The sequence below is a fragment of the Oryzias melastigma genome, linkage group LG7 (genome assembly GCF_002922805.2).
Source record: "Oryzias melastigma strain HK-1 linkage group LG7, ASM292280v2, whole genome shotgun sequence".
Taxonomy (NCBI): domain Eukaryota; kingdom Metazoa; phylum Chordata; class Actinopteri; order Beloniformes; family Adrianichthyidae; genus Oryzias; species Oryzias melastigma.
Window position 1 is genome coordinate 2,592,848 of NC_050518.1, and position 24,722 is coordinate 2,617,569.

The 24,722-nt window shown below is 37.0% G+C and overlaps 1 protein-coding gene and 1 long non-coding RNA gene across 3 annotated transcripts in view; one reads left to right on the forward strand and one right to left on the reverse strand.

The window, feature by feature from the left end:
• The window catches only part of celsr3 (cadherin, EGF LAG seven-pass G-type receptor 3), a 126,135-nt gene that overhangs the window by 62,959 nt on the left and 38,454 nt on the right, over positions 1–24,722 (forward strand). For both annotated transcript variants that reach the window (XM_024292383.2, XM_024292384.2), the window contains 8 exons: positions 2,087–2,250; positions 2,970–3,095; positions 7,411–7,580; positions 8,118–8,303; positions 9,450–9,560; positions 9,633–9,801; positions 22,717–22,858; positions 23,453–23,573. In XM_024292383.2, coding sequence (XP_024148151.1) covers positions 2,087–2,250; positions 2,970–3,095; positions 7,411–7,580; positions 8,118–8,303; positions 9,450–9,560; positions 9,633–9,801; positions 22,717–22,858; positions 23,453–23,573 — 1,189 coding nt within the window. The remainder of the gene's footprint in view (positions 1–2,086; positions 2,251–2,969; positions 3,096–7,410; positions 7,581–8,117; positions 8,304–9,449; positions 9,561–9,632; positions 9,802–22,716; positions 22,859–23,452; positions 23,574–24,722) is intronic.
• LOC118598934 lies at positions 2,060–5,020 on the reverse strand. Its single transcript, XR_004948161.1, has 2 exons — positions 4,341–5,020; positions 2,060–2,303 (listed from the first exon to the last, which is right to left on the reverse strand). It is a non-coding gene; the product is annotated as an uncharacterized LOC118598934 (long non-coding RNA).

The window sequence follows — 24,722 nt, forward strand, 5'->3', positions numbered from 1 at the left end:
TATACTGACGTGGTTGTAAAGATAACTTTCATTAGAGATAATCTCAGACTGATCGCAGAGCTTAATGCATATTCAAAGGTAATTTTCACTGAGTAGAACATAAATAAAGCTCATCACCGTGCAGCAGCTCTTTGGCCAGCTGGCAGTGCCGTATTTGGGTCACTAGATTACAGCTTTAAGAGTTAATTCAGGCAAATGTTTAATATACTAAAAAATACTCTGGAAATTTTTATACTTCTCCCCTAACCACAAAAAATGCTAATTTCATCAATGCTGGAAGTGATGTTTCCCAGCAGCTCTGACTCACTCTGAGTTGTTTCCCATCCTTGCCTGGATGACATCTGCAGTCGCTGGTGCACATCACTGCAGTTGTTCAGGCTTTCAGTATTACGCATGTTCCCCTAATTACACACTGAAGCCTTCCAGTTCTGACAAGGCAAAGTTTAAAAAAAGACCAAAAAGATGTTCTCTAACCTCAAAAAACATGCTACTTAAAACACATTTTAAAAGGCTTACATCTAACATCTTAGATTCTGTTGTAGAGAGTGACTAAAGGAGAATTGTGCTTTGAAAAACCTCAGCTGTTTCGTGTCAGGACACGCCTTTCTTGTTCCTCCGATAACTTTATTACTCACTGACTCGGTCGGCTGCTTGTTCATGTTTGTTCTCCTGTTATTGATTTCTGCTCTTCTGTCGCACAGGAACCCTCAGGTGCAATCGTTCCTTTTATGCTCACGGCTTAGAGATCCACTCACCAATTCATCAACATGTGCTAAAAAAAACACAAAGACGTCAAAAACAAGTGGTCTTTTCAGTCATGATTATTTATATCTTCCTATAGTCTTCCATTTTTTTTATTCCAATAGTGTGTCAGACAGCCTCGTATTAGAAACAGGCATCTGTTGGAGACCGCCGTTTACTCCGTCACAGACAGAATGGTGATGGGTAATGGGTCCACTTTTGGTCAAGAAATGCAGACAAATCCAGATGAACATTTCAGGTTTTATTGAAATGATGAAAACATTATATTATGTTCCATCTTCTTCGTTTTCATGCGAATCATTTTCTAGAGACATGCGCACCTTTCCGTCTTTGCTCAATAATCCATGTTCTTCTAATGCGTTGCTCGCTTTCTTTGCACCTCCACCAGGAAATCGTCCATCTAAATAGCCATCTTCTCCATGTTCTCCCTTCGTACGAACGTCAGCCATCATCCTTCTCTCAGTCTCTGCTGAATTGACTCTATGCACGAGACGCGGAGCAATCCCGTCTCCCCTTCCCATTGCTGAGAGCTCTTTGTTTCCACTCTCTCCGACTAGCTTTCAGCCCATCACATCCCCAACCTCACATTACCAGTGCAACAAAAATGATGATCAATATTGGAGCTATCCAGCCGTACAGTTTCAGGATGAATTTTCTAAATAAATGACCCCAATCATCAGCAAAACGCCACAAAAACATGTTAAAAACACAGAAAACATTATTTTCATTAACAACTCTTTTAATCTTGACATTCTCTTATAATTGCTCTTTTAGTTGTTTAATCTGGATCTTTTTTCAGTCGGACTCTTTGTGCTTCCTTCACTTTTACACTCTTCTCCCCCACTTAAGGTCCAGCCAATGAAATGCTCCCATTTTTCTGCAGTTTTATCCTCTGGGATGTTTCAACTTTCAATTTTCTTTTTGCTTTTATGCCTTAATATTTGCCGACGTCCCCTAACATCTAGAGTATTTTCTGACTCATTTTAGCTTTTGCCTTTTCTTCATTTCCCTCTCTTCATATATTTGTTTCAGTAGAATTATTTAAGTCGTTTGTCTTTCTTTATCTGTCACCTTTTTCTCTTCATCTTTCCCTCCCGACGATTATCTGATTCCTTCAGTTATTGGATTCTTTTGAACATTTACCTTGCTGACACAGGTTTGTTAGAGCGTTCTTTTCATGTCGTACATTTTCCTTACTTTCATTTTTTGATGCCTCCCCTCCATTCCTTGGAGGAATAATCCAGTATTTCATCCCTAAATCTCTGTTTTCCCTTGAGTTTTTTTCCTCCCTCTCATATTTTTTTGTTTTTTTTGTTTTTTGCAGGTCTCTGGATCTGACAGGTCCATTATTCCTGGGTGGAGTTCCCAATGTGCCAGACAACTTCCCATTTGGCACCAGGGAGTTTATTGGCTGCATGAAAGAGCTCCACATTGACAACAAGCCATTGGATCTTGCAGGATATATCGCCAACAACGGGACGCTCCCTGGTCAGCATTACTCATTTTCTCTTGATTGATGTTGCATTTTCAACCGGTAGTAACTAAAAAAATGAGTAATTACAGTATTTAGACATCTAAATCTCAATTTAGTTTGTCATTAGATCTCCATTAATTTGTTTAGTTTTGAGATCTGGTGGGTGATGGTTTTAAAAATCAAATATGTTTTGATAAAACTTGATAAAACATGTGGCATCAAACATTATTTTCTGCATTTTTTATAGCTTTGAAGCTTTGATTTGCATAAAGTTAAATCATCAAAGCTAATATTCTCAGCATCATCATAAGAAAAAAAGCTCAACATGAAAATACATTTACATCAAAACAAGAGAGAATGTCACACCTTTGAGAGATTTTTCCAAATCCTTATCCTGCATTAAAGCTTAAGTTACTAAAAAACATTCATGATTAAATATCTGGAAAAAGTATAAAAAGATTATACATGATTTTGTGTATATAAATATGCAACATTTCTTTGAGATTCCTCTTTAACATTTTCAGATGCAATAAAAACATCTCAACATTTGTACCTGTTAAATATTTAAATGTACACGCTTGCTTGGAACCAAACTGTCTTTTCTACGTGTTTATGATTAATAATGATTACTTGAGCATGCACACATTTGTATCTTCATAACTCCTGTCGCTACATTCGTATAGATGCACATAATACGTCTTTTTAAATGTGATCAATCTCCTGCTGCCTCCAGGCTGCAGCGCCAAACACCCCTTCTGCAAGTCTAACCCGTGTCAGAACGGGGGCACCTGCAGCGTGAGCTGGGAGACCTTCTCCTGCGACTGTCCCGTGGGACATGGAGGAAAGGACTGCAGCCAGGGTGAGACGCTGATGTTCACTCATTATTCTGGTTCGATTCATCTGTATGAGTTCAGTTGCATTTTTAAGCTTGTAAAACCCTCTATTCATACAAATAAAAACACAGATTTTTTTAAACTAAGAAGTTTTCTAAACTTTTGATAAAATCCACAAAAAAATTTCAATATTTTTTGTTTTATGATATATAGATAGCATCAATTATGATACGTTGAGTGATTTGCAAAGTTTTTGCTCACAACAAAGTATGTTTAGGATGAGAAGATATTGACAAGATTCTACAGAAAAAAATATTATTAAAATATTATACATTTATTTACCCACTAAATCAAATTTGATACACACTTTTAACAGGGTGTAACCATAAGTTATAGAATTAATTCTCCACAAAGTTTGCATTTCTGACATACAGAAAATAGCCATTTTAAACTATTGATTCATGGTTAGAGACAATCGATCTGAACTGAGAATAGTGTAACAAAAGTATGAACTCATTAATCCTCACAGGATCTAGTTCCCGTCAAATCTGAACTGTAATTTATAAACTGAGCGGAGTATCTCTTTGCTTAGTATCTGTATATCGTATATTTGCTATCAAAGCTTTAGACTGTAGTGACCTCTATCCATGAAAGGGTTAAGCTTGTATTGGATTGAAAAAAAGAGGCTTGGACTCAATAAGTAGTTAATCTTCATCCAAAGCCCTTTTTAAATTTTGTATTAGTCATTCACCGTCATACTGCTGTCTAATTTGTTAGTTCTTTTATTTTATCAGTTAGACCAGGGGTCGGCAACCTTTAACAGTAAAAGAGCCATTTGGACTTGTTTTCTACCGATCAAAACCTAGAAGGAGCCGCATAGATTTACTTTAGCCTTTAAGAAATTTGGATAATTCATTACCATTTTTTAAAATAATAAATATTAATTATCCCCTTTTTGGGGGTGATCAAAAGCAAAAGTATAAAAAGAAACTAGAACCTCTCAAAATGTGATTTTTTTTTTTTTTTACCTTTTAGTAGGTAAAAATTAGTAAGAATAGTGGATGCCGAATTAGCCAAAAAGCTAGCTCTTTGCTCAAATACGAGCTAAACTCCAAAATAGCCTAAAGTTCCTTTGTAAACTAATAACTGGCAGAACACGCGAGATCAAAATAAGAGTTATGTAATAAGAGTTATGTTTTCATGTAAATCAAAAAGCTGCTCGGGAAAGTTAGTCCTTTCAGTCTCAGCAATGGGAAGGACGACCTCTTTACCATTGATGTAGCCACGCCCACCCGCGTAGTAGGCGACTCCCCCTCTCTTCTCCTGCTTGGATCAAAGCCTCGGCGCTGCTCTGCTTTCCCGCTCCGCCGTACACAGGTCCTCGGTGAAGCGGAGATGGCGCTCCTGTAGGATGGGATTATTTTTCGCGGCTTTCCACACGGCGTCTCGGTAGGTTCTGGACGAAAACTGGAGAATGATTCCTCTCGGTTTGTTTTCGTTTTCTATCAGTCTTCCCAAGTGATGTCCACAATTTTAGCGAGTTGTCATGAATCAGTTTCTCCGTGGCATCCAAGCCGGTGTTAATCAGGTTTGAAAGAACATCAACGATGTCATCATCACAACCGCTGCTTCTCCTCTCACCGTGAGGCAGGAGTGGAGACTCTTCTTCGTCCGGGATGACAGTGTCTTGTTCAGCATTAGCCTTCTGGGTCTACTCATGCTAACACCGCTAACAGCACTGCTGCTGCTAGCCATGGCTTTGCTCTCCTTAGAGATAGCATTGAACAGCTGGTTTTGTTTCCTTTTTGGTCTGTAACAGTAATAATTTCAAAAGTAGCATTTAATCAGACCGTTTCCACGGCATTTCAAAAAATTTGGCGCAACAGGTTGAAAACTAACGTCCGCTCAAGCCGCCATCTTGGTCAGCCAAACGAGACTTAGCTCGTCGCGTTGGGCATTTTCTGTATGCGGAAGCAAATCGGTTGCACCGCTTACCCCGCATGCGCGATACCTATCGAGATTCCGTCACGTTTCCCAGCATGCACTGCGGCTTAAAATGTATTTTTGTAAGGGGAAAACTTTTAAAATTACATTTATTTTTCTTCATATTTTGTTTACAAGTAACAACCATATAGTGTATAATTCAAATTTGCCACAAAAAAAAATTGTAGTTAAAACCATTAGTCTACAGGTAGTGTTTATAGGTGGGGTATAAATACCAGTCGGCGATAATCGTACTGTTGGATCAAGCCTGGTGGTGTGCTACGTGGCACGGGTGGGAGCGCGGACCTACCGACACCGTTACTGACATCACAAACATACTATAGGTAGGGCCGCTAGAGTCTCCCCCAGCTGCCAGGCTTGGTCCAATACTCACAGAACCTTGCAGTGTCCTGGTTAGATCTGGAAGGCAGGTTCTCTTTTTCAATTTATGTATTTCTAATGTATTTCATGAATTGTATGTTTATTTATAACCCTTTAGGCACCAGAGTTTTTCAGTGGAAATATAACTCAGTACATATAGATTATTGAAACATTTTATCAAGATCAGGGGGTGGCAACCTTTAACAGTAATAAGCCATTTGGTCTCGTTTTCTACTGATCAAAACCTAGAAGGAGCCGTATCTTTACCTTTTACCTTTAGTAGAGGCCAATTTAGTGAAAAATCTAGCTCGTTACCTAATTATCCACTGAACTCCAAATTAGCATAAAATTCTTCAGTAAATTAAATCAACCAAAAATGCTATATTATAAATTATGTCTAATTTACAATATGAAGAGTATTTTATATTGTGAAACTGATCATTTGTATTTTCATCTTTATATTAATATGAGATGGATTTTGTTGGTTTCCTTTTTTGGAAGAGGGAGGAAATTTTTTTTTTTTTTTTTTTCTTCAAATGCTTGTAACTTCTGTTGTTCAAATGAAATATTTATTTTTTGAAAAAGAGGAATCCAACAAGTATTTTTTCTGATGCTAGTTTGTAGCCCACCCTCCCCCCACAAGGGCTAGTGTGACCCCAACAGTGAGACTAAATCTCATAAAATAATAATAAATATGTGTTTTTCATTTTGTAAAGAAAAATAAAGGAATGAAGCTTCATAGAAGACGGAAATCCTACATGAAACGGTTGGAGCTTCAAGTTTTAAAATACATAATTCTTACGGTTCCAGTTTACAGGATTCAGTTACAGTACAGATCCAGATCAGGAGGAACTTATCCAGCTTCCCAGACCGTACTGCCCCTCAGCTCCACTTCACTCCACCGTTCTGTACTTTAAAGAGAGCTGAATGGATTTAAAATATTCAAACCAAAAAGTCAGACGGTGCTGCAGAAGAGTCAAAGACATGACTCAAGAGGGGGATGTTTGTAGCTAAACCAGGGGTACTTGAACAAAACACTTTCTGAGATTTTATTGAAACAATTACAAGAGCTAATGTGAGGTTTCATCTTAACTAATTAAACCGTGTCAGAGAAAATCTCCCTCTATTTCTTCCTCAGACAGTCCGGGTGGATCATGTCTTCTTTATCTCCTGGCATTTCCCGGTTGTGATCACAGATGTTCAACTCTGAGGGGAAATATTGAAGCATTCTTCTGGGCTCCAATGGAACTGTTGTTATTTTGGTCTCAAAGATAAATGTTCTTAAGTTGTGGGACTTAATTTGTTCCTGTAAATCTGACAGTGTGAAAAAATACCCCAGTTGTCACGATGAAAAAGGGATTGAAAGAAAGGCTGGGAAAGATTTATGTTTTTTTTCTTGTTGGGAAACTAGATTTGATTCGCCTTTTTCTTTGTTTGTTTGTTTGTGTGCCTTTGTTTCAAGTCGACCAGTATTTAATCCTAATACTTAGGTCTTTTATTTCAGATTATCTGACAGAAAGAGGGTTTTTGCAATATCTGCTAAAGACACAATTCCTTTTCTGTGCTGCTTTTTATTTATTTATTTATTTTTGAGCGCCGTCCATAAAAGCTTTAGGATAAAAAAACAAAAATTAGACACATTTTTTAATTCTTTATTTTGATAAACATAAATAACTTAGTGATTGACTGGCAACCTGTCCAAGGTGTACCCTGGCTTTATCCAACAGTGGCTAGGACAGGCTCCAGCAACCATGTAAATCTAAAAGGGATTCACCAAGTTTAGCTAACGGATAGATGGATGGTAAATACTATGTAATGGTTATTTTAGAAAGCATAAAGTAAGAATTTCTTTAGCATCTCGTGTTTGTGCCCACTTTTTTATATTTCCATTATTTTCATTTCCGTTAGAGAAATATATAAGACTGTCTGTCACTAATGAGCTTTTTCTTTTTTTTTTTTAACGTATTTGATCGTTAGCAATGCAACACCCTCATCGCTTCCTGGGAAACAGCGCCCTCTGGTGGGACCTGAAAACTGACGTCATCATCTCCACCCCTTGGTATCTTGGCCTGGTGTTCAGAACCAGAGCCCGAGACGGGACGCTGCTGCAGGCGCAGGCCGGCCAGTACACCAGCCTGCTGTTCCAGGTAGACACGACACACACATTTCTAAATTTTATTGTTTGAAATTAAACAATTACACCTCAATTTAGAAGAAATAGAAACCAAAGGTTAATAATCGATATCTTCAAACTGGGTGATTTTTGTAACTAAAATTATTTTTATTTTACTCTCTCAAAGAGACAGCACTTTTTAATTCGTTGAAACTCCTTTTACATTTTCTATGAGCCTAGATTAATTAACCCTTTAACATCTGAGGCGTCACCAGTGATGCTTAAATACAAAATCTTTAAAACACTGTAACATTTCAGCAGTTCACACAATCAATGTAATTCCAGTAGATTCTGAAGGAGAGAAGCGGCTCGACGAGCCGCTTCTCTCCTTCAGAATCTACTGGAATTACATTGATTATGTAAACGGTTGAAACGTAAACTAGTGTTAAAGGGTTAAACATTATGTGGGATTTTGCATCCAGACTGCAAAACTACAACGTACTATTTCCTTTTTCTTTGTTTTTCTGTTGATGATTGTGATTATGTATTTATTTATTTATTTTCCTCACAGGTGAGCAACAGTCAGCTGGTGTTCTCCGTCACCCGCGGTTCCACCAGACCAGTGCGTTTGCGTTTGGACCAGGTTCAAGTGGCAGATGGTCGGTGGCACGACCTCCAGCTGGAGCTGCGAGACGTCCGCAGCGGCCGGGAGACGCGCTACGTCGCCACGCTGAAGCTTGACTTTGGTCGCTATCAGGTAATAAACTTCATACGGAAGATGCTCCAGCACACAATTACAGTTAAGCATCTCTCCCTAAATTACAAGAAAATAATTTGGTATTTATTCCATTACATTAAAATTTAATAAAAATAATTTACTTTTAATTAATATTCTTCATTTGAACTCCATTTTATGCATAAAAACTGGCACATTTTTGCTTATGTGCCATCAAATTATTGTGAAATTGAAGACACAAATATGTAATATGTAAAGTCTGACATAAAACTCCTGTCCCTTAAGGGGATACATTTCAACAAACACACACAAAAATAAATACATGTTTGTAACAAAAACAGGATTTTTCTTTTTTTTTTTGCTGCACAGAAAGAGATTCTCCAAGATGTGGGCCACTAATCCTAGTTTCCCTAATCTCTCGTGGATTACTTGGTCAGATTGTACTGGATGATGTTTATTTGATGTGTTTGTACATGAGTTTGTTTGAGCTGCACATATGCAACATGAGCTCAAAGAGTGCACACACTTTGTGGCTTTTTGCCTTGCTCGGAGTAAAACAAACGCTTTTGTGTTCATGCTGTTTTAATTTCCTAAATGATCCGCCGCCGCACTCCGTCTCTTATCTTTAGGTTGCTGTTCACCAGGCATCGCTAAAGTAACAGACTGAACAAATGGTGCAGAAAGACATAAAATTATTAAACATCGCCGGAGAAATTAAGCAGTAAACGCCTGTGAAAGGCTTTGGCGCGCGTGCAGCTGCTATCAGAGATATCTGAACTCTCAGTTTTAGCCTCCCTGGCGGCGCTGCTGTAACGATGATGAATGGCGTTTGTTGATTTTGTTTTCATTACTCCAGAAAGCTGGACTGTCCCATTATTTTGTCAGCGTAATCACCAACCTTCTCTTTGGTAATTGCTCATCATTGTGGCCTTTTTTTCAATTAGGTCATCTGTCAGTTACCTCTATCCTTTTTTCAATGAAAGGCTTGAATCACCAGATGCAGAAAAAGGGAATTCTAAACACATAAAGTGAATCAAATGAAACATTTTAGCCAAATGTTTTGGCCTACCCAGTCTGGTTAAAGATTTGTCTTTGGGGGCTGTTGTTCCCCCTGTTGTTTTTGCTTGTAATGTGGCTCTCCCTCACTCTTGTGTCTCTGTTTGTTAGGAAAGTGTGATTGTGGGAAATGAGATTCCTGGTCTGAAGGTGAAGCACCTGCATGTGGGAGGAGTCCTGGGCTCTGGAGAGGTTCAGAATGGAATACGAGGGTGCATTCAGGTAAGACAGATTGTGTGTTTGGATTTGTATAGTCGACACACCAACAACACCAACACGTGTCTCTGTTCACAGGGTGTTCGTTTGGGCGTACGACCAGATGCGCCCGCTTTGCCCCGCCCATCCAGAGCTGTCAAAGTGGAGACTGGCTGTAATGTTGGAAACCCTTGTCTGTCCTCTCCCTGTCCTGCTCACAGCCGCTGCACTGACTTGTGGGAAAAGCACGCCTGCCTTTGTGAACCTGGTGAGTGAACAGACCCTTATTAGTTATTTTTCTATAAAGAACGTTTTTTTTTTTAAGTTTGTGGGCTTCACGGGAGAGCAGTACTTGGTTTTCTCACCTCACAGAAAGTAGTACTTGTTTGACTCTTGTAGGGACCTTTTTGTGTGGAGTTTGTGTGAGTTTTCTCCAGACACTCCAGTTTCCTCCCACAGTTCAAATCATCCTTCATGGCTTAATTGGTCTCTCTAATGCCTTGTTTCCACTGAGCCGTCCGGACTGAACTGGTGCTCTCCTGACCAGTTTGGAATGGTCCAGGCAGTTCCATTGAGTGTTGGACCATGAGGGGTGTAGACCAATGATGTGTCTGTGCGTCATACAGTGGTTCTTTATATTCTCGGATTCGCCATATCTCTGGTTCCTAACCCTCGGCATTAAGGGGGAACAGTGAAAGCAAAGAATTTAATATTCTTTGCAAAAAGATTGCAGGAGATAATGAAGAGTACAGCCGAAAAGAGGACAAAACTTTGGATCTTGAGTCGGGCAAGGCACTGGTCAGACGCTTGCTGTTGTCATAAAACTTTTCGGCCAATCAATAGATATTATTGTGTGGCGACAGTAGCTCCGCCCTAACTGGTCCAACGGTCCAACAACCAACGGAGGACCAAAATCGGTACGAATCGGTCTGGCCTAGTAGGTCCATTTTAGAATGAAAACGCTTTATGTGAAAGAATTTGTTAAATAAAACATAATAAGGAGAGATTATCTCAATTCCCTTCTTTTCATTTCTTTTCAATTAAGCAATTATTTCAATTAGTCAAACACTATTTCACAATTATTGGATTCAATGAGTCATGTTTGCAACATATGTGTATTTATCCGTTTTTAATTGAAACTTTATTTATCTAGATAAGACAAAAATAAAAAAAAAATCAAATTTCACATGTTTTTGTTTTAAGTAGGTTGCTAAATTAAGGTAATTATGGGGCAAAAGTGGTTTAATGAAATTTGCAACAATAAGCGTAATGGGGTTTGGAACAATATTCCTATTTTTAACCGTAATCTGGCAAAGGGTCAGAGCTTTTGAGAAAGATTAGAAAAAAAACACCAACAACACAAGAAACCTAAAAAAAAACTTAAACCGTATTAAACATCATGAATATGAGTATAATTTGAAGTGTAAAGATGTTAATTTATGATGATTTTCAATTATTTTCTTTATTTCCTGATCAATTTATGATTTAATATCTAAATTGGTTTGGAATATCTATTTATATTTATTTGTCTTTTTTCTTTCGCTTTTATTGCTTGAAATATACAGATGAGCAACCAATACAACTAATTAACCCTTTAAAACAGGAAGATCTATGGATTCATCCGTTGAGTTTTACCTGTAATTCAACAGAATACTTTTCAAATCTAATCTCCATTTTTTCTAGAATTTGTAAAATAAACTTTCCAAGAAGCCTTTCCCAGAATATTCTTCACTTCAAGGTTATGCAATGCTATTCTCTGAGCAGAAAGAAATGTTCTAGTGTAAAATGTCCTTTTAGATAGTGAATACTTTTTGAAAATGAATGAAAAGAAAAAAAAATGTTTGAGGGTAATATGAAGAACGCCAGCTATAATTTGAAGAAAAGTGCAAGGAAATAATTGTATGACCATGCAGACAAAGGTGTCCACCAGCTTCTAACTGGGTTAGGCGGATATTTGGGTTTACATAATGAGTCCTTCTCCATTTGAGACTAAAGGAAAGAGACTGACTGCAGGCTAATCTCTAGTTATCCTCTAAAAGGTGAAAATAATTAGGCAGAATTCATCTGGAGGCGAAAAGCAAGATGAAAAGTTGAGTGTTGATGAAGAAAAAGTAAAACTTAAAGAGAGAAACTAGAAAGGAGGAGGAAGAAAGTGACTAAGATATTCATTATTAATGGGCTGAAAAGAGAACTACGAGAAACAGGGCAAAATAAACAAAGTTTGGAGGCAATAGGACAGAGAAGCAGAACTCTGTGAGCAAGGAAGTCAAATCAAACACCCGGAAAACACGAGTCAGACGCTTGGGAATGTGTGTACACAGACAGAGGCATAGAAGTGGGATAAAATTAACATGACAGCTAAAACAGAGGAGAAGGAGCACGTCTGATAGTAATTTTGAGCTTTGTTAGCATCTAGTCACACAACATTTGCAGTTCAGTTTTGTGGGTTTTGATTGAAGATGTTGGCGCTCTAATGAGCAGCTGTTACAAAGAAGAGTCAATAAATGAAATCACAGGAAATCATTGAAACAGACGTTCTTTACATCAGTTATACGGATCTACAGAACAGAAGTGAGATATTGAAGATTTCTGAGTTTTGTGATTTTTCCCAAACGCTCGCATCACCTGCACTCTTTACGCGTGAAGCATCTGACAATACACGACAACCATACGTTCCATTTCCATGACGATGGTCGTTTGACCTTCAAGGAAACTGCATGACACATCTTTGCTTCACTTAAGATGTGGTCGCTCCTCTTTACGGCCCTCCATGGGCCCCAAAACTTGCAGCTCCAATGTGAGTCAGCCTCGTACAGGCGCATGTGAAGAAAGGCTGATTTATACTGGTCCGTCTGCACTGCATCTCTATTCCGTTGTGTTGACACAAAGCAATAGAACATTCATTAATCAATCAGAATGTTTACATCGCCTCTGTCATGCCTGTGCCTGACATCTGTTCCTCCACAACGCAGCGCAAGCTTTAAGCAGGAGTTCTATTTCCAGTCCGCTGACGCGTCCTTAGGTGTGTCTAAATTAACTATCAAATTCTACAAATTAGATTTGTGATGATAAATTTGCTTAATGGAAACACCACCAAACTCCTAATTTATCAAAAAGTAAAAATATTGTGCTTGAAAGAAGGTGGTAATTGAGACACGAAAAGGACGTATTTCACAAAGCTGCAATGGAAACACGTTTTTCAAATTAAAAGCACTTCTTGGTTGGATCTGGCTGCCTTGAGCGCAGCTCAGCAATAAGAGGTCCCACAGCGTCACAGCTCATCAACAGTAGAGCGTGTCATGCAGAATTGTTGGATCCACAGCTCCTCTGTAAAATCACTAACCAAAATGTCCAAAAATCTCACTTTCCGTAGCCGCTCCCACGTGTAGGGAGCTGCTAGGGATAATGCTGCATGGCCTGAATAAGACGCCGACATCTCCTTTGATAGAAGATGAGTGCTGGTACCGTGGCAGGAATTTGAATGTACGTTGTTGTGTTATCAAAGAGAAAAACAGTCCAACTGCTGACTTGTTAGAAAACGTTTATTTTTTTTTTTTTATTTGTCTCTGTGTCTGGCTCATTGACATATATAGAGACTGTCTATGGTCCATGCGTGGTACTGCTGTGACGTCACTAAAACGCTTCAACTTAAAACTGTACTTATTCTCACCCGTCGCCATGGTTTTGAATGACTTCTCGTGAGAGTTGGTTTGAGTTTATTTGCATAGTTAGGATTTCATGGAAACAGTGTCATTGCAAAATGGTGTTACTTAGAATGTCTATAAAGTTGTGCGCATATGTGTAATGGAATCACAGCTAATGCTGTGGCAAAAAGCCTGAGAAATGTGAACTGGGTTCCAAAATAAAAACTTGTTTTAAAGATAAAATGTTACAGATTTTTATTTTTTTTTCATATGATAATGCACATTAAGACCAAAGATATCGCTAGAATCCATTTTTGCTATGGAAAACAAAAGTTTAACTTTTGCTGAACAAAAACATAACGTAAAGTAACTGAGGTCTGTCGTGAGACGTCAGTGTAAATCTGGGGTCAGGCTTTAAAGTCCCACTTCAACTACATTTTTTTCTATTATAAAATTGTTCCCAGTTGTCTTTTTATTCTGATTATGCAGTTTTTAGCTCAAATAAAAAAGATTGTGTCATCTTTTTTAGACATTTTCTTGTGAGCTGCAGAAGCTCATTAGAAATTTGCTTTTGACTTGTGTGTGGGACTGTTGGCATGGAAGTTAACCTCGCTTATTTCCCAGCATTCCTCTCTCCTGCTAACGCCAAGGACCTCACAAGCCCAAGCTATTAGCATCACAAAACAACAACAACAAAAAAACAACAACTCAGAGCAAAATCTGAGCTTTCAAGCCGCAGAGTTTTAGGCCGGATTCCATCCAGACGAGGAAATTAAAGACATTAATGGATCTATTTGTCTGCAAGTGGAGGATTTAGAATTGGAGCGGAAAAGGAAGACTTTGAAAGTTGCAGCAACACAAACTCGTAGGTTTTCATCTGCTTCTGATCCAACAGGATTTGAATAAAGAAGTACTCAGAAACACAGTTTTAATCTTAGATTATTTTATATTTGTCCTCCATTATGAGAAAAAGCTAAAAAAAAAAAAAACATTGGAGTGGGTCTTTGAGTCTCAAGTTCTGCACAAAGCATTCAGTACATTACTGAGATCTGATTTGACAATTAATCAGGTTTTTGTTAAAACGTCTAGGGTTATAAAATATTCCTTTAATACACTTAAAATTGTGGCTTAAAATTTCTAACCCAACATAATAAAATAAAGGTAAAAGGGACTTTTTTTGATTCATAATATTGTAAGAAAAAAAAAAAAAAAACTTGATAAAAAACTTTTAGCTTCAAAGTACAAAAATGTTTTCTAGCCAAAGAGTCACAGGTCTGTTATATAATATATGTTAACTAAAGTCTGCTTCACACTTACATGATGCCAAAAAAAGGTTGACTCACACATACATCTGTGACTGAAACCCAAGCTAATGCGTGAAAAAAGGAAACGCTGCCTTCACAGCATCAACTTTGGATAATAGGAGAACGTAATAGAAAAGTTTCCCGTGGAGGAAAATGAAAAAGTTGCTTTAAATGAAGTTAAACATCAAAGCGAAGGTGGAAGAAGTGGAGAACGAAAGGCTGCATGTGTTACAAGAAGGATATGGAGTTATTAATGTGAGAGAGCCCGGGGCCTGACAGCGTGGGGAGGAAGTGGAGAGGCACCGCCAGCATCCTCCACCAACCCGGGAGCTAACACCTTAACTCATTAAACCGGAGCACACACTTGTGATGGAGACTCTTAGATACCAGCGTGCACACACGTGCACACTTATTTGCAATCTCAATATGCGTAGATATTTACAGTAAACATGCACACAGAGCGTGCCTCTGATGAATTTCATTTACATAGATGCTCTAAAAATAAAAACTGTTATACAATCAATGTTGCTTGGAGACAAATCAAACTTTAATAAAACAGAAAGGGAGTCAGGAGGGGAGAGGGTAGGTGCCACTTAAATAATTCCCTTTCATTTGTGTGTTTTCATGCTTTGGCCTGGAGCTGATACCAGTTTAATGGGTCTCATACAACTGACAGCTCCCCTGATTTATGCAATCAACCCTCCTACGTTAAAAAAAAAAAACATGTTTTCTACCTAACAGTCACACCCAGACCAGGTTCTGCATGACAAAGCGTCAGCATTTGTGCTTTCTCAACATATACTTCAGCTGAATGTGCTGCATGCGTGGTAACTGTGTGTGACAGCCGACGCTGGTTGCTAAAGGCAAAAAAAAAAGAAATTAGAATGAAAAATAACAGCCATAGTTATGTCAACTTGAGTTTTGATAGATGTTAATAGACTGATATACTTAAAATTCAAATGCTTTTGTGAATGATTTTTCTCTGGAACAAAGACATTTATAAACATTTCCAGCTCTTTTGGTAACAAATTAGCAATCAAAACTAAAATATTTACTGTAAAAATCAGCTTAATACTCCGCGTATAAAGAAAAAAGGAAAATAGAGGAGTCAACATTTTGCCAGCTAAAGCACTTTATTTAAAACCCATTAGTACTTTTGCTGACAAGTCAAGTATGTGTGAATGAAAACGTCCTTCCTTCAACTAAAGCTCGCGCTGCTTAAATTCAGGGTTAGGGGTATGAAATGTAAAATAATTTGTTGAATTTTTGCAAAGGTGTTTTCTTCAAAAGGAGAGTCACAGTTGGTTCTAGAGTTTTTAACCAAATTTCTGCAAAAAAAAGAAAAAAATCGACCAGCTAGCTTTGCATTAAACACAAGTATAATATAATATAATATAGTATAATATAATATAATATAATGACAGGGAGAATTTGAGTGTTTTTCATTAAAATTCATTGTTAATTATGTCTCTAAAATCAGTAAAATTATGTGTATGAACGAACAGTGGGCACAGCTGCATAGAGAATTTAATATAGAAGTCATTTTTTGCGAATAATGATTTAAGAAAACAATAACAATTTTCTCAAGCTTAAAAGCTGTTGCCCACCTTTCCCCTAACCAGAGGCGGGTACTCCTGGCTAGTTTAGGTGAAACACTGGACCCTACCCATGCGAGGAATCTGCTTCTTTGAACCGTCATTTAGGTAAAATTGTGATTTAGAGGTCTGATCAGAAGCATTGTGTTGCTCTCAGGAGCAAGGTGTCTCCACATTTATACTCCAATTGACACCTTAAAACATCTGCGTGCAATCACACCACCCAATCAAACGACATGTCCACTGTGTCTATCAATACACAAAAGTAATAAAACAACCAAATCATCCTATTACAGTCATAATGGGCACATATTTTAGTTATTGATACTTGATTCGTGTTAATGACCTTTTTATTGAAAATACTTAAATGACTTTTCTACTGAAAATCATCTGTATATATTTTTTAATTTGCTTCACATAATTTATTTTAATTATTTTTCTATTGGAAAAAACCCCTGCATATATTCCTATATACCCGCTTTACATTAATGACTCCTCCAATGTAAAATAATCTTCATACATGTGTATTTTTGTTGATGTTTGATACTTGATTTATATTAATGTTTTTTTTCTAATGAAAAATAATCACTGCATTTTTTTCCAAATTTTGATAATAGATTTGCGTGTGCAAAGACAAAGTCTGAAACGGTGTTATGTCTACCAACACAGTCATGTGATTTATTGTTACTTTAGGATTTCTAATGACCTGAATCTATGTTGGAAAGTTATCAATGTCAGATCTTAAGTTATGAACCGGATAATAATAATACATGTAAAGGAAATGTGGTCGTATATAAATTAGCTTCCTCCCACTCCCTTTCAGGCAATCTATCTTTTAATGTCTGTGTTTGACATGTCTTTATGGATGTTTACTTCTTATGATGGATTGTGTTGCACAGAATTATTTTTTTTCTTGATTGCTTGAAATAATCCAGTTCTAATCTAATCTAATCTAATCTAATCGTTTGATCTTTTTTAATTATGATTGTGCTGTTTTTAGCTAAAGTAATAAAAATTGTGTGGGTTTTTTTAGGACATAGTTTCTGCAGAGCAGCAGGAATTCATTAGAAATTCACCTCTGAGTTGCCTGTTGGTGCAGAGTAAGCCTGCCTCCATTTCCCATCATTCCTTTTGCTTAAACTCTCTCCTGCTAGCTTACACCCCCTCACACCCCCCATCCTAACATTACAGACGCAACCAAAATGGCGAGCAATATTGTTGGTTTCCAGCCGTAGAGTTTTGATGCAGATATCGATGAGGAAGACAAAGACCTTCATGGATCTAGTCGTCTACAAGTGGATGTTTCAGAATGGAGTGGAATAAGACGCTTGTGGACTATGTCACACCTACAATCTCTTTCAAATGTTATTTTATCTTCTGCTCAAAATTCACTAAAATTCAAAAAAAGAAATTTTGCAGAAATGCAATTATAAGTAAATGTTCTTTATCCATGTCCTCCAATATGAGAAAAAAGCTACAAGACTAAATTAAAAACACTAAAACCAAAATTTTCATTATAGTGGGTCTGTGACAAATTTCTTTAATAAACTTAAGTGAGGCAATATTGAACAAATAAATTCTAAAAAGTCATAGTTTTTTTCAAAATATATCAAACTGGCTCCTACATGGGCTATGAGGGTCATTCTAAACTAAATCCACATTATACTGGTTTACACTTTCTATTTGATTGATTGGTTTATTTCAAGCATAGACTGTGAAAAATACAGGACAAAACACACAATTATTTCAAACTCATTACAGAAATAATGAAATGCATTGATTAGAAAACAGAAAACAAAAACAAGACACGATTAAATCACATTTGGTTCATTAATTTTTTGTGAGCATTAACTAAAGTCAGTAGTTTTAATCAACTTTCACTATCAGTTTGGAAATCTTCCTATTTTTTATCAAAATTATTTTGTTAATATCATCTTAATGGATGTGAATGTCTTTTTCATTTGTATTTTATATGTTATGTATGTTTTTATAGTCATTTGCTTTTTCTTCAGCTGAAAAATGCACTTGGGAAAGAAAAAAAAATAAGAGCATGGTTCACTGAACACATGACTCATCTCACTATTCATGGACAAAATCAAGTGGAAGCAGTGTCACTGCAGAAGACACACATGGAGAAGTGAGTCACACTTCATTGGCCATAACTTGTCAAACAAAGTCCTGGACCTTGACTGACGGAGGCAGAAAACATACAGGCTCGGCTGAAGTGCCAGCCTTTGTTCTTACACGGCCAACCTTCTCCTCCTGCCTTTCTGCTGTCTGTGACAAGGCCAGTGTGATGCCACTGCGTACATCAAAAAGCAGGCAAGGCCATCGCTGCCTCATTCAGCCCGTTGCCATGGCGAAAGACTAAAGATGTATATGGCTGACAAAGAAGAATGGAGCGTATTTATTGTTAGTCCAGGTGAAAAGAAAACAGGAGATCTTGCAAAGATTATAGAAAAGATGTTTTTCTTTCTTTAAAAATACAGAAAATATCTTTATTACATTTAAGTTAAATGGCATAAAAGATCCGACAATATAGTTTACTAAAAAATGAAGACAGCTCGAAATCAGCCTCTTTAATTAATGGAGCATACCTGCTGGCACTGTGTACAAACCATGCAGCTCAACAGATTCCATGCAAACAAAAATCTAAATATGGGAACATTTGTTCTCAATATCTTCTACAGAAGTGAAAAATATCTCTACCTCACTGTTACAGTTTGTTTTTACAAATAAAATCCTACTTTTTGAGCGTTTCAATGGAGTCAAACATGTAATATACGTTTTTTTTAGGTTTGAAAACATGGCCACCATTGAGGTAACCTCTGCAGAGATTCACGTTTGTGCTGGCTTCATGTGATTTAAAGTGATAGTTATTTAACGGGTGTGTGAGTCAACAACTGCAATCAAGGCTGAAAGCATGAGAGCATTGTGTGTGATTTCTAAAGACAAACATGTGAAAGCTGACCTCGTCTGTGCTCCAAACGAAGGAACGCAATCTGTCACACACACACAGAAACACACACATCAGCCCCTCTTCCACAGAGCTTTAATTCACTTCTTTGCTTTTAAATCAAAATCGGTGAAAGCTGAGATCTTTATAGATCAATGTGGCGTCCTTGATAACATTCTTTAGTTTTTTTCTTTTTCTCAGAAATGGTTTTAAAGTTTTTCTTGACAGTTAATGTGATTACGACCCTATTGTATGTTTATGTTTCTATCATTTGGCTCAGTAGACGCCTCACCAAGCTGCACTGCACTGGGATACTAATTAACAGATGCTAAACTGAGATTACTGCGGTAATTACCATCGCTGATGAATATCTCCCGCTTATATTGCCATGGTGAACATGTTACGATGTGAAATTTACAATTTGTTTAAAGCATAGACCCTGTGGTGCTCAGGTTCTTGATTTTTATTTTTAATTTGTTTATAACTGTGTACATAGACTTTAAGAACCCACTCAGATCATCTTTGATCTATTTTTAAGCACTCCTAGTGGCTTTTTTTTAATGATTATGCTGTTTTTAGTTAAAAAAGAGTCATTTCTATGGAGTAATTTGTGTCATAATTCCATGTGTAACACTCACTTTAAACACTTTTGCGTCTCAAAAATTATTTGGCACTTGAAACAGAACATTGCACTTGAAACTCAAAGATATGTGCAGTCAAAACAATTTCATTCATGAAGCTTAAGAATATATTTGCAAACAAAACAATTTTTATTGTAGAGAAATTCTGTCTTCTGGACTTGAAACACAGCAGGACCCACATTACAAATGTGCCACAAAAGCCAGCCATTCACAGACGGACAGCTCATCAGTCTACGAGCTAACTGGAAGAATTTTTGACCAATCAGAATCAACCTCCATGTCTGTGATTGACTGTGACACATTTGTAAAGTGGTGTCCTGCGCTGTTTTGAAGAAAGATAATTTCTCTCTAGTGAAATTTGTTTTGATTGCATTTATTTTTCTGTTTCAAATACAAATTTTTTGAGCACGAAAATGTTTAAGTTTTACGCTCTTTTACGAGTTTTGTTTCTTGAAATAATGGCAAAAAAAATCACCCAATGATTTAATTGGTCAGATTTTCTGTAGAGTTGATCAAAAATTTGCCTCTAAATTGTGGGCAGAGCGGTTTGCGCTGAGCAACCCCGCCCCACTTTCCCTCCCCATTGCAGAGTGCTATCTATTTACACACCACCTGCTCTGTAGGTATGCTAATGTTTTATGACCGTTTTATTACTCATTTTATATTGCTTTTATTACTTATTTTATTACTGCATTTTTGTTTTATGACTATTTATACATATTTCATTTTTTTCTTTTCTTATTTTACTTTATTCTTAAATTCTCTGGCATAAATTATAATGTTATTCTTTTAGAAACAGAATAAATGAGGCACTGACCAGTAAGCATTTTTAAATTCTATTGTACATGTGACTTTTTTTTTTTTTGTTCCGATTCCGGGTTTGTTGATGATGCTTTGAAACTTGATTACATTAATGATATTAATGATCCTTAATAGCCTGATTTTATTAATATTTGATATTAAGTCCTGAACCTTATATTGATAATTCATGTAGAGAAAATGGTATGGTCAAGTCGGGGTGGGATTATATAAGTTCGCTTCCTTCCACTCCCTTTCAAGTGATCTACTTGTGATTTATTAAGTGATATGTTATGTATGTATTGTGACCTGATTGCTTGAAATAAACCATTTCATTCATTCATTCATTAATTCATTAATTCATTCATTCATTCACAATGACCATAATTAATGTATTCTATGCTATTCTGTTCTATTCTATTCTATTCTGTTTTGTTCTGTTCTACTCTAAAAACGTAGAAGTACTTGAATCTATATTGTTTTCAGAATGGAGCGGAGCTGTTTTCTAAATCCAAATGCGTTTTTTTTAAACAGCATTTTTTTGTCTTCTCCTGATTTACAATGATTTGAACAATAAAATACTCATAAATGCAATTTTGATCTTATTTTTCTTTCTATATGTCCTCTATCATCAGTAAAATACCATAAAAACATGCTAAAAGTGTCAAAAACTTTCATCAGAGTGGGTCTTAGGATCTGTGAATTTTGAACTTTTTATAGCTAGTGATTGTTGTTGTTCATTTTTTTTATTGTTGTTAATGATATTAGAACATTCTGAATGACAGATTGAGTGAAATATAGAATCTTCACTGTAACAGCTGTTTTCATGGAGGGCTTGTGAAAATGGATCATTTAATCTAAACCATAAAACAAAAGTTCCCATGTTTTTCCTGTCAGTATTAAGTTAACATTTAAAGAAACCAAAGCGTTCAGAGTGGTTTGATGTGCTGACCTGTTTTACAAATGTGCTTATGTGTTTGAAGGAAGTGCAGACTTTCCTGAACAAATGAATATTGCCATAATTTAGCATCTCACTTTTGCATGTTTTCTCTGTAACCTGCTGTTTATTATTCTTTTGGCTGTTCTTTATCCATTCAATTGTCATTTATTATCAAATTTCCAGCACATACTTTAATTAACAGAAGCCCTAAACTGAAAAAGCTGGCATTGTTTTGTAAAGTAATGACTCTTAAAGTCCCACTTCAACAATATATTTAGTGTTAAAAACACCAGAAAGATGATTTTCATTGGAGTGGGTCTTTGAGTATTGAAATAGGAAAAAAACTGAAATATTAAATTACACTTTAATCTTTTTCAAATTAATAATGTGTAAGGCATCATTGACTTATCAGTTTTAAGTGTTAATTTTCATCTTTAACTGCTTAACATTCTGTTTCATTTTATGAAAGATGAAGTTCCTTCACTTATTACCACAAATATAATAGAATAAAAACTCAACATTTGGGAAGTTCATAAAGCTTTTCAACGTTAGGTCTTCTTTGATTTGATTTAAAATATATAGGAAGTCATTTGAAGGTGTTTTCTTCCAGGACTTATTCTATGTTGTGTCATGTTTCAAAAACATCTTTTTTTGGCCTGCAGTGAACTCTTAAGTTTTAAGATTATATTTCTGATGTTTGGCATCTTTCCCAAAGGGATTCCATTGAGTTGTTTTTTTTTAGACACTATAGAGAGCTAAAAAATATATGAGGAGCAGAGGAAGAACACTTTTCAGAGCTTTCAGCTTTTTGAGGTGACTTCACAGATTCAAGCTAGCAGGCAATCCATCTGCGATGTCAGACTGTTGTGTGGACCTCATGGAGGGAAAATAATGTGTTTGTGTATAACGTATTGTTGCATTGTTATATCTCCAATTTTACCCTAATTTTTATATCAATACTGATTATTAAGTATATATATATATTTAACTCAAAACACGTTTTATCTTTTAAATTTCAGCTTTGTTTGAGCATTATTGTCTAAAACACTTTATCTTTTAAGCTATATCTTAAAAAATGTGATTAATTTTGAGTTGGGTATGGAAGAAATATTTAGAGTCCAGGCATTTAAAGAAGTTGTAGGGAAAAAAATCATTTGGTTTCTTCACAGATGTGGAAATCTGTTCCTCTCTTTTAAAGAATAAATGTTTCTTTCATTTTCATTTGACTTGGCGAAGTAGTTTCCTTATAAAGTCCCCCTCTGGAGTGCCTGTGCTTCATTGCATTGAAGGTCTGTGTTTTCTCAGGTTACTACGGGAGGAGCTGCATGGATGCGTGCCACTTGAATCCATGTGAAAATGAAGCTCAGTGCCACAGGAAGCCGAGCTCTTCCCACGGCTACATCTGTGACTGTGGGGACAACCACTATGGACAGTACTGCCAACACAGGTACGCATGCAGACTCACACTCACTATATATTGACTGAAACCTCAAGGAGAGCAAATGCTAATCCTAGTATTACAGGCCTAAACATCCATTTTTAGATCACTTCAAAAGGTAAACCTTAATTTAAACCCATCCCTTTTGCTCCTCTTGTGTCTCCTGTTGGTTATCAAGCTGTTTCTTCGGATTGATTAGTTTACTTGTAGTTTTTTTTTCTTGTATGGCTTAGAGTTCAAAAGTGTTTATTTTATTAATGCGCTTATGCAAAGGTGAGCAGGAAGACTTTTGGGAAAAAAATGACTAAAAAGATTCAGCTGAAACTTCCTACCTTGTTACTCTGATGCAAATTTACACAAAAACTGATGGTCAAAAGTGAGAAAATACCAAATAAAATGAAAAAAAAAAGTGTTTAGTCTGTGAAGCTCTGTTGCTATGCTTTTGCAATAGAAATGTATTTGTTTGTACAAATGACAGTTTTTTGAATGTAAAGTTTGCTAATTACCCTTAAAATATACTTCGTACGACACATCCTGAGCTAAATCTATTGATGTCCCCAAATCTCACCCTGTTGTCTCTGAATGTGTTTTGTGCTCGTGAAGGATTGATCACCAGTGTCCCAGAGGCTGGTGGGGATCTCCGACCTGTGGACCGTGTCACTGTGACATCAGTAAAGGCTTTGACCCCGACTGTAACAAGACCAGTGGACACTGTCACTGCAAGGTACTGCAGAAACACTCACATTAACATTAAAAATGTCAAAGGTCGCAGGGACAAAAACTGATCTTTTGAGCTTTTAATGAAAAAAGGCTCTTTTCATTAGGAATAAATAAATAAAATTGTCATGCAGGGATAGTTTCTGCAGAGCGGCAGTAGCTTCATAGAAATCTGCAGGACCGTTGCAGGGGAGTAACTCCACCCTTCTACGCCTCCCCATTTCTGAGAGCTCTCTGTTTACAGACTCTCCTTCTAGCTTACAGATCTCGTTATCACGAGAAAATGTTTTTGTTTTTAAAAATAGGGTAGGCAGTTATCAGCTTCTGTAATTACGCACTTTTTCATTTTTTTTTTTCTAATGTTGTCATCTCCTCTTTTTTTCCCCGTCAGTCACACCAGGTTCAGACTCCTAATCATCTCAGCTGTTTTCATTGATGTAGTTTACCCTCTGTGTATTTAAGTGTCTGGTTTTTCAGTTCTTCAATGTAGGTTTTCTGCACTGTCAGCCTTTTGGTGTGACATGGTTGTTTGGGTTTGACACCACCAGTTCTGGACAGTAAACTATTGCTCTTGTAAAGGTGCTCATTCACCGGCCGTGTTCAAGGACCCACCACGCAGTTTTATGAACGAGTCCTCAGCAGGTGGTATCCACACTGGACCAGCGCGGTCCAAGTCGAAGCGGTGCGAATCTGCCAAATCTTGCTCCAGGCTTTTTTGTTTTCACAACTCTGTTGTTTTAAGTGTCTTGCTGCGTGTCATTAATCCAACCAGGCACAAACTGCAATGATTGATTTCTGTTTCGTGATCATGTTTGGCACTTCTGTGCTTTGAAACGGACGCTACCCACTCATCACTCCCAAATCCGAGTCCCTGATTGGTCACAGTGCTCCACTTCAGCGCGTGCTCAATGTGGACCCGGCTTAAAAACGTGCACAGCAACACACGCTCATGCACCTTCTAGACACAGAGGCTAGGAATTCTGGTGTGCGAGCGTTTGTATTGAGTTTTCATTGAAAGTTGGCGCTTGAATCTGCGCCAACGCGGCCGATGTGTGAGCACCTCGTCACTTTAGTGCCATAGACATAGCCCTATAGTGTCATTTCAACATTCTGTTGTTTATTTTATGTTGACGTGTCTGTGAAAGCAACATCTTTA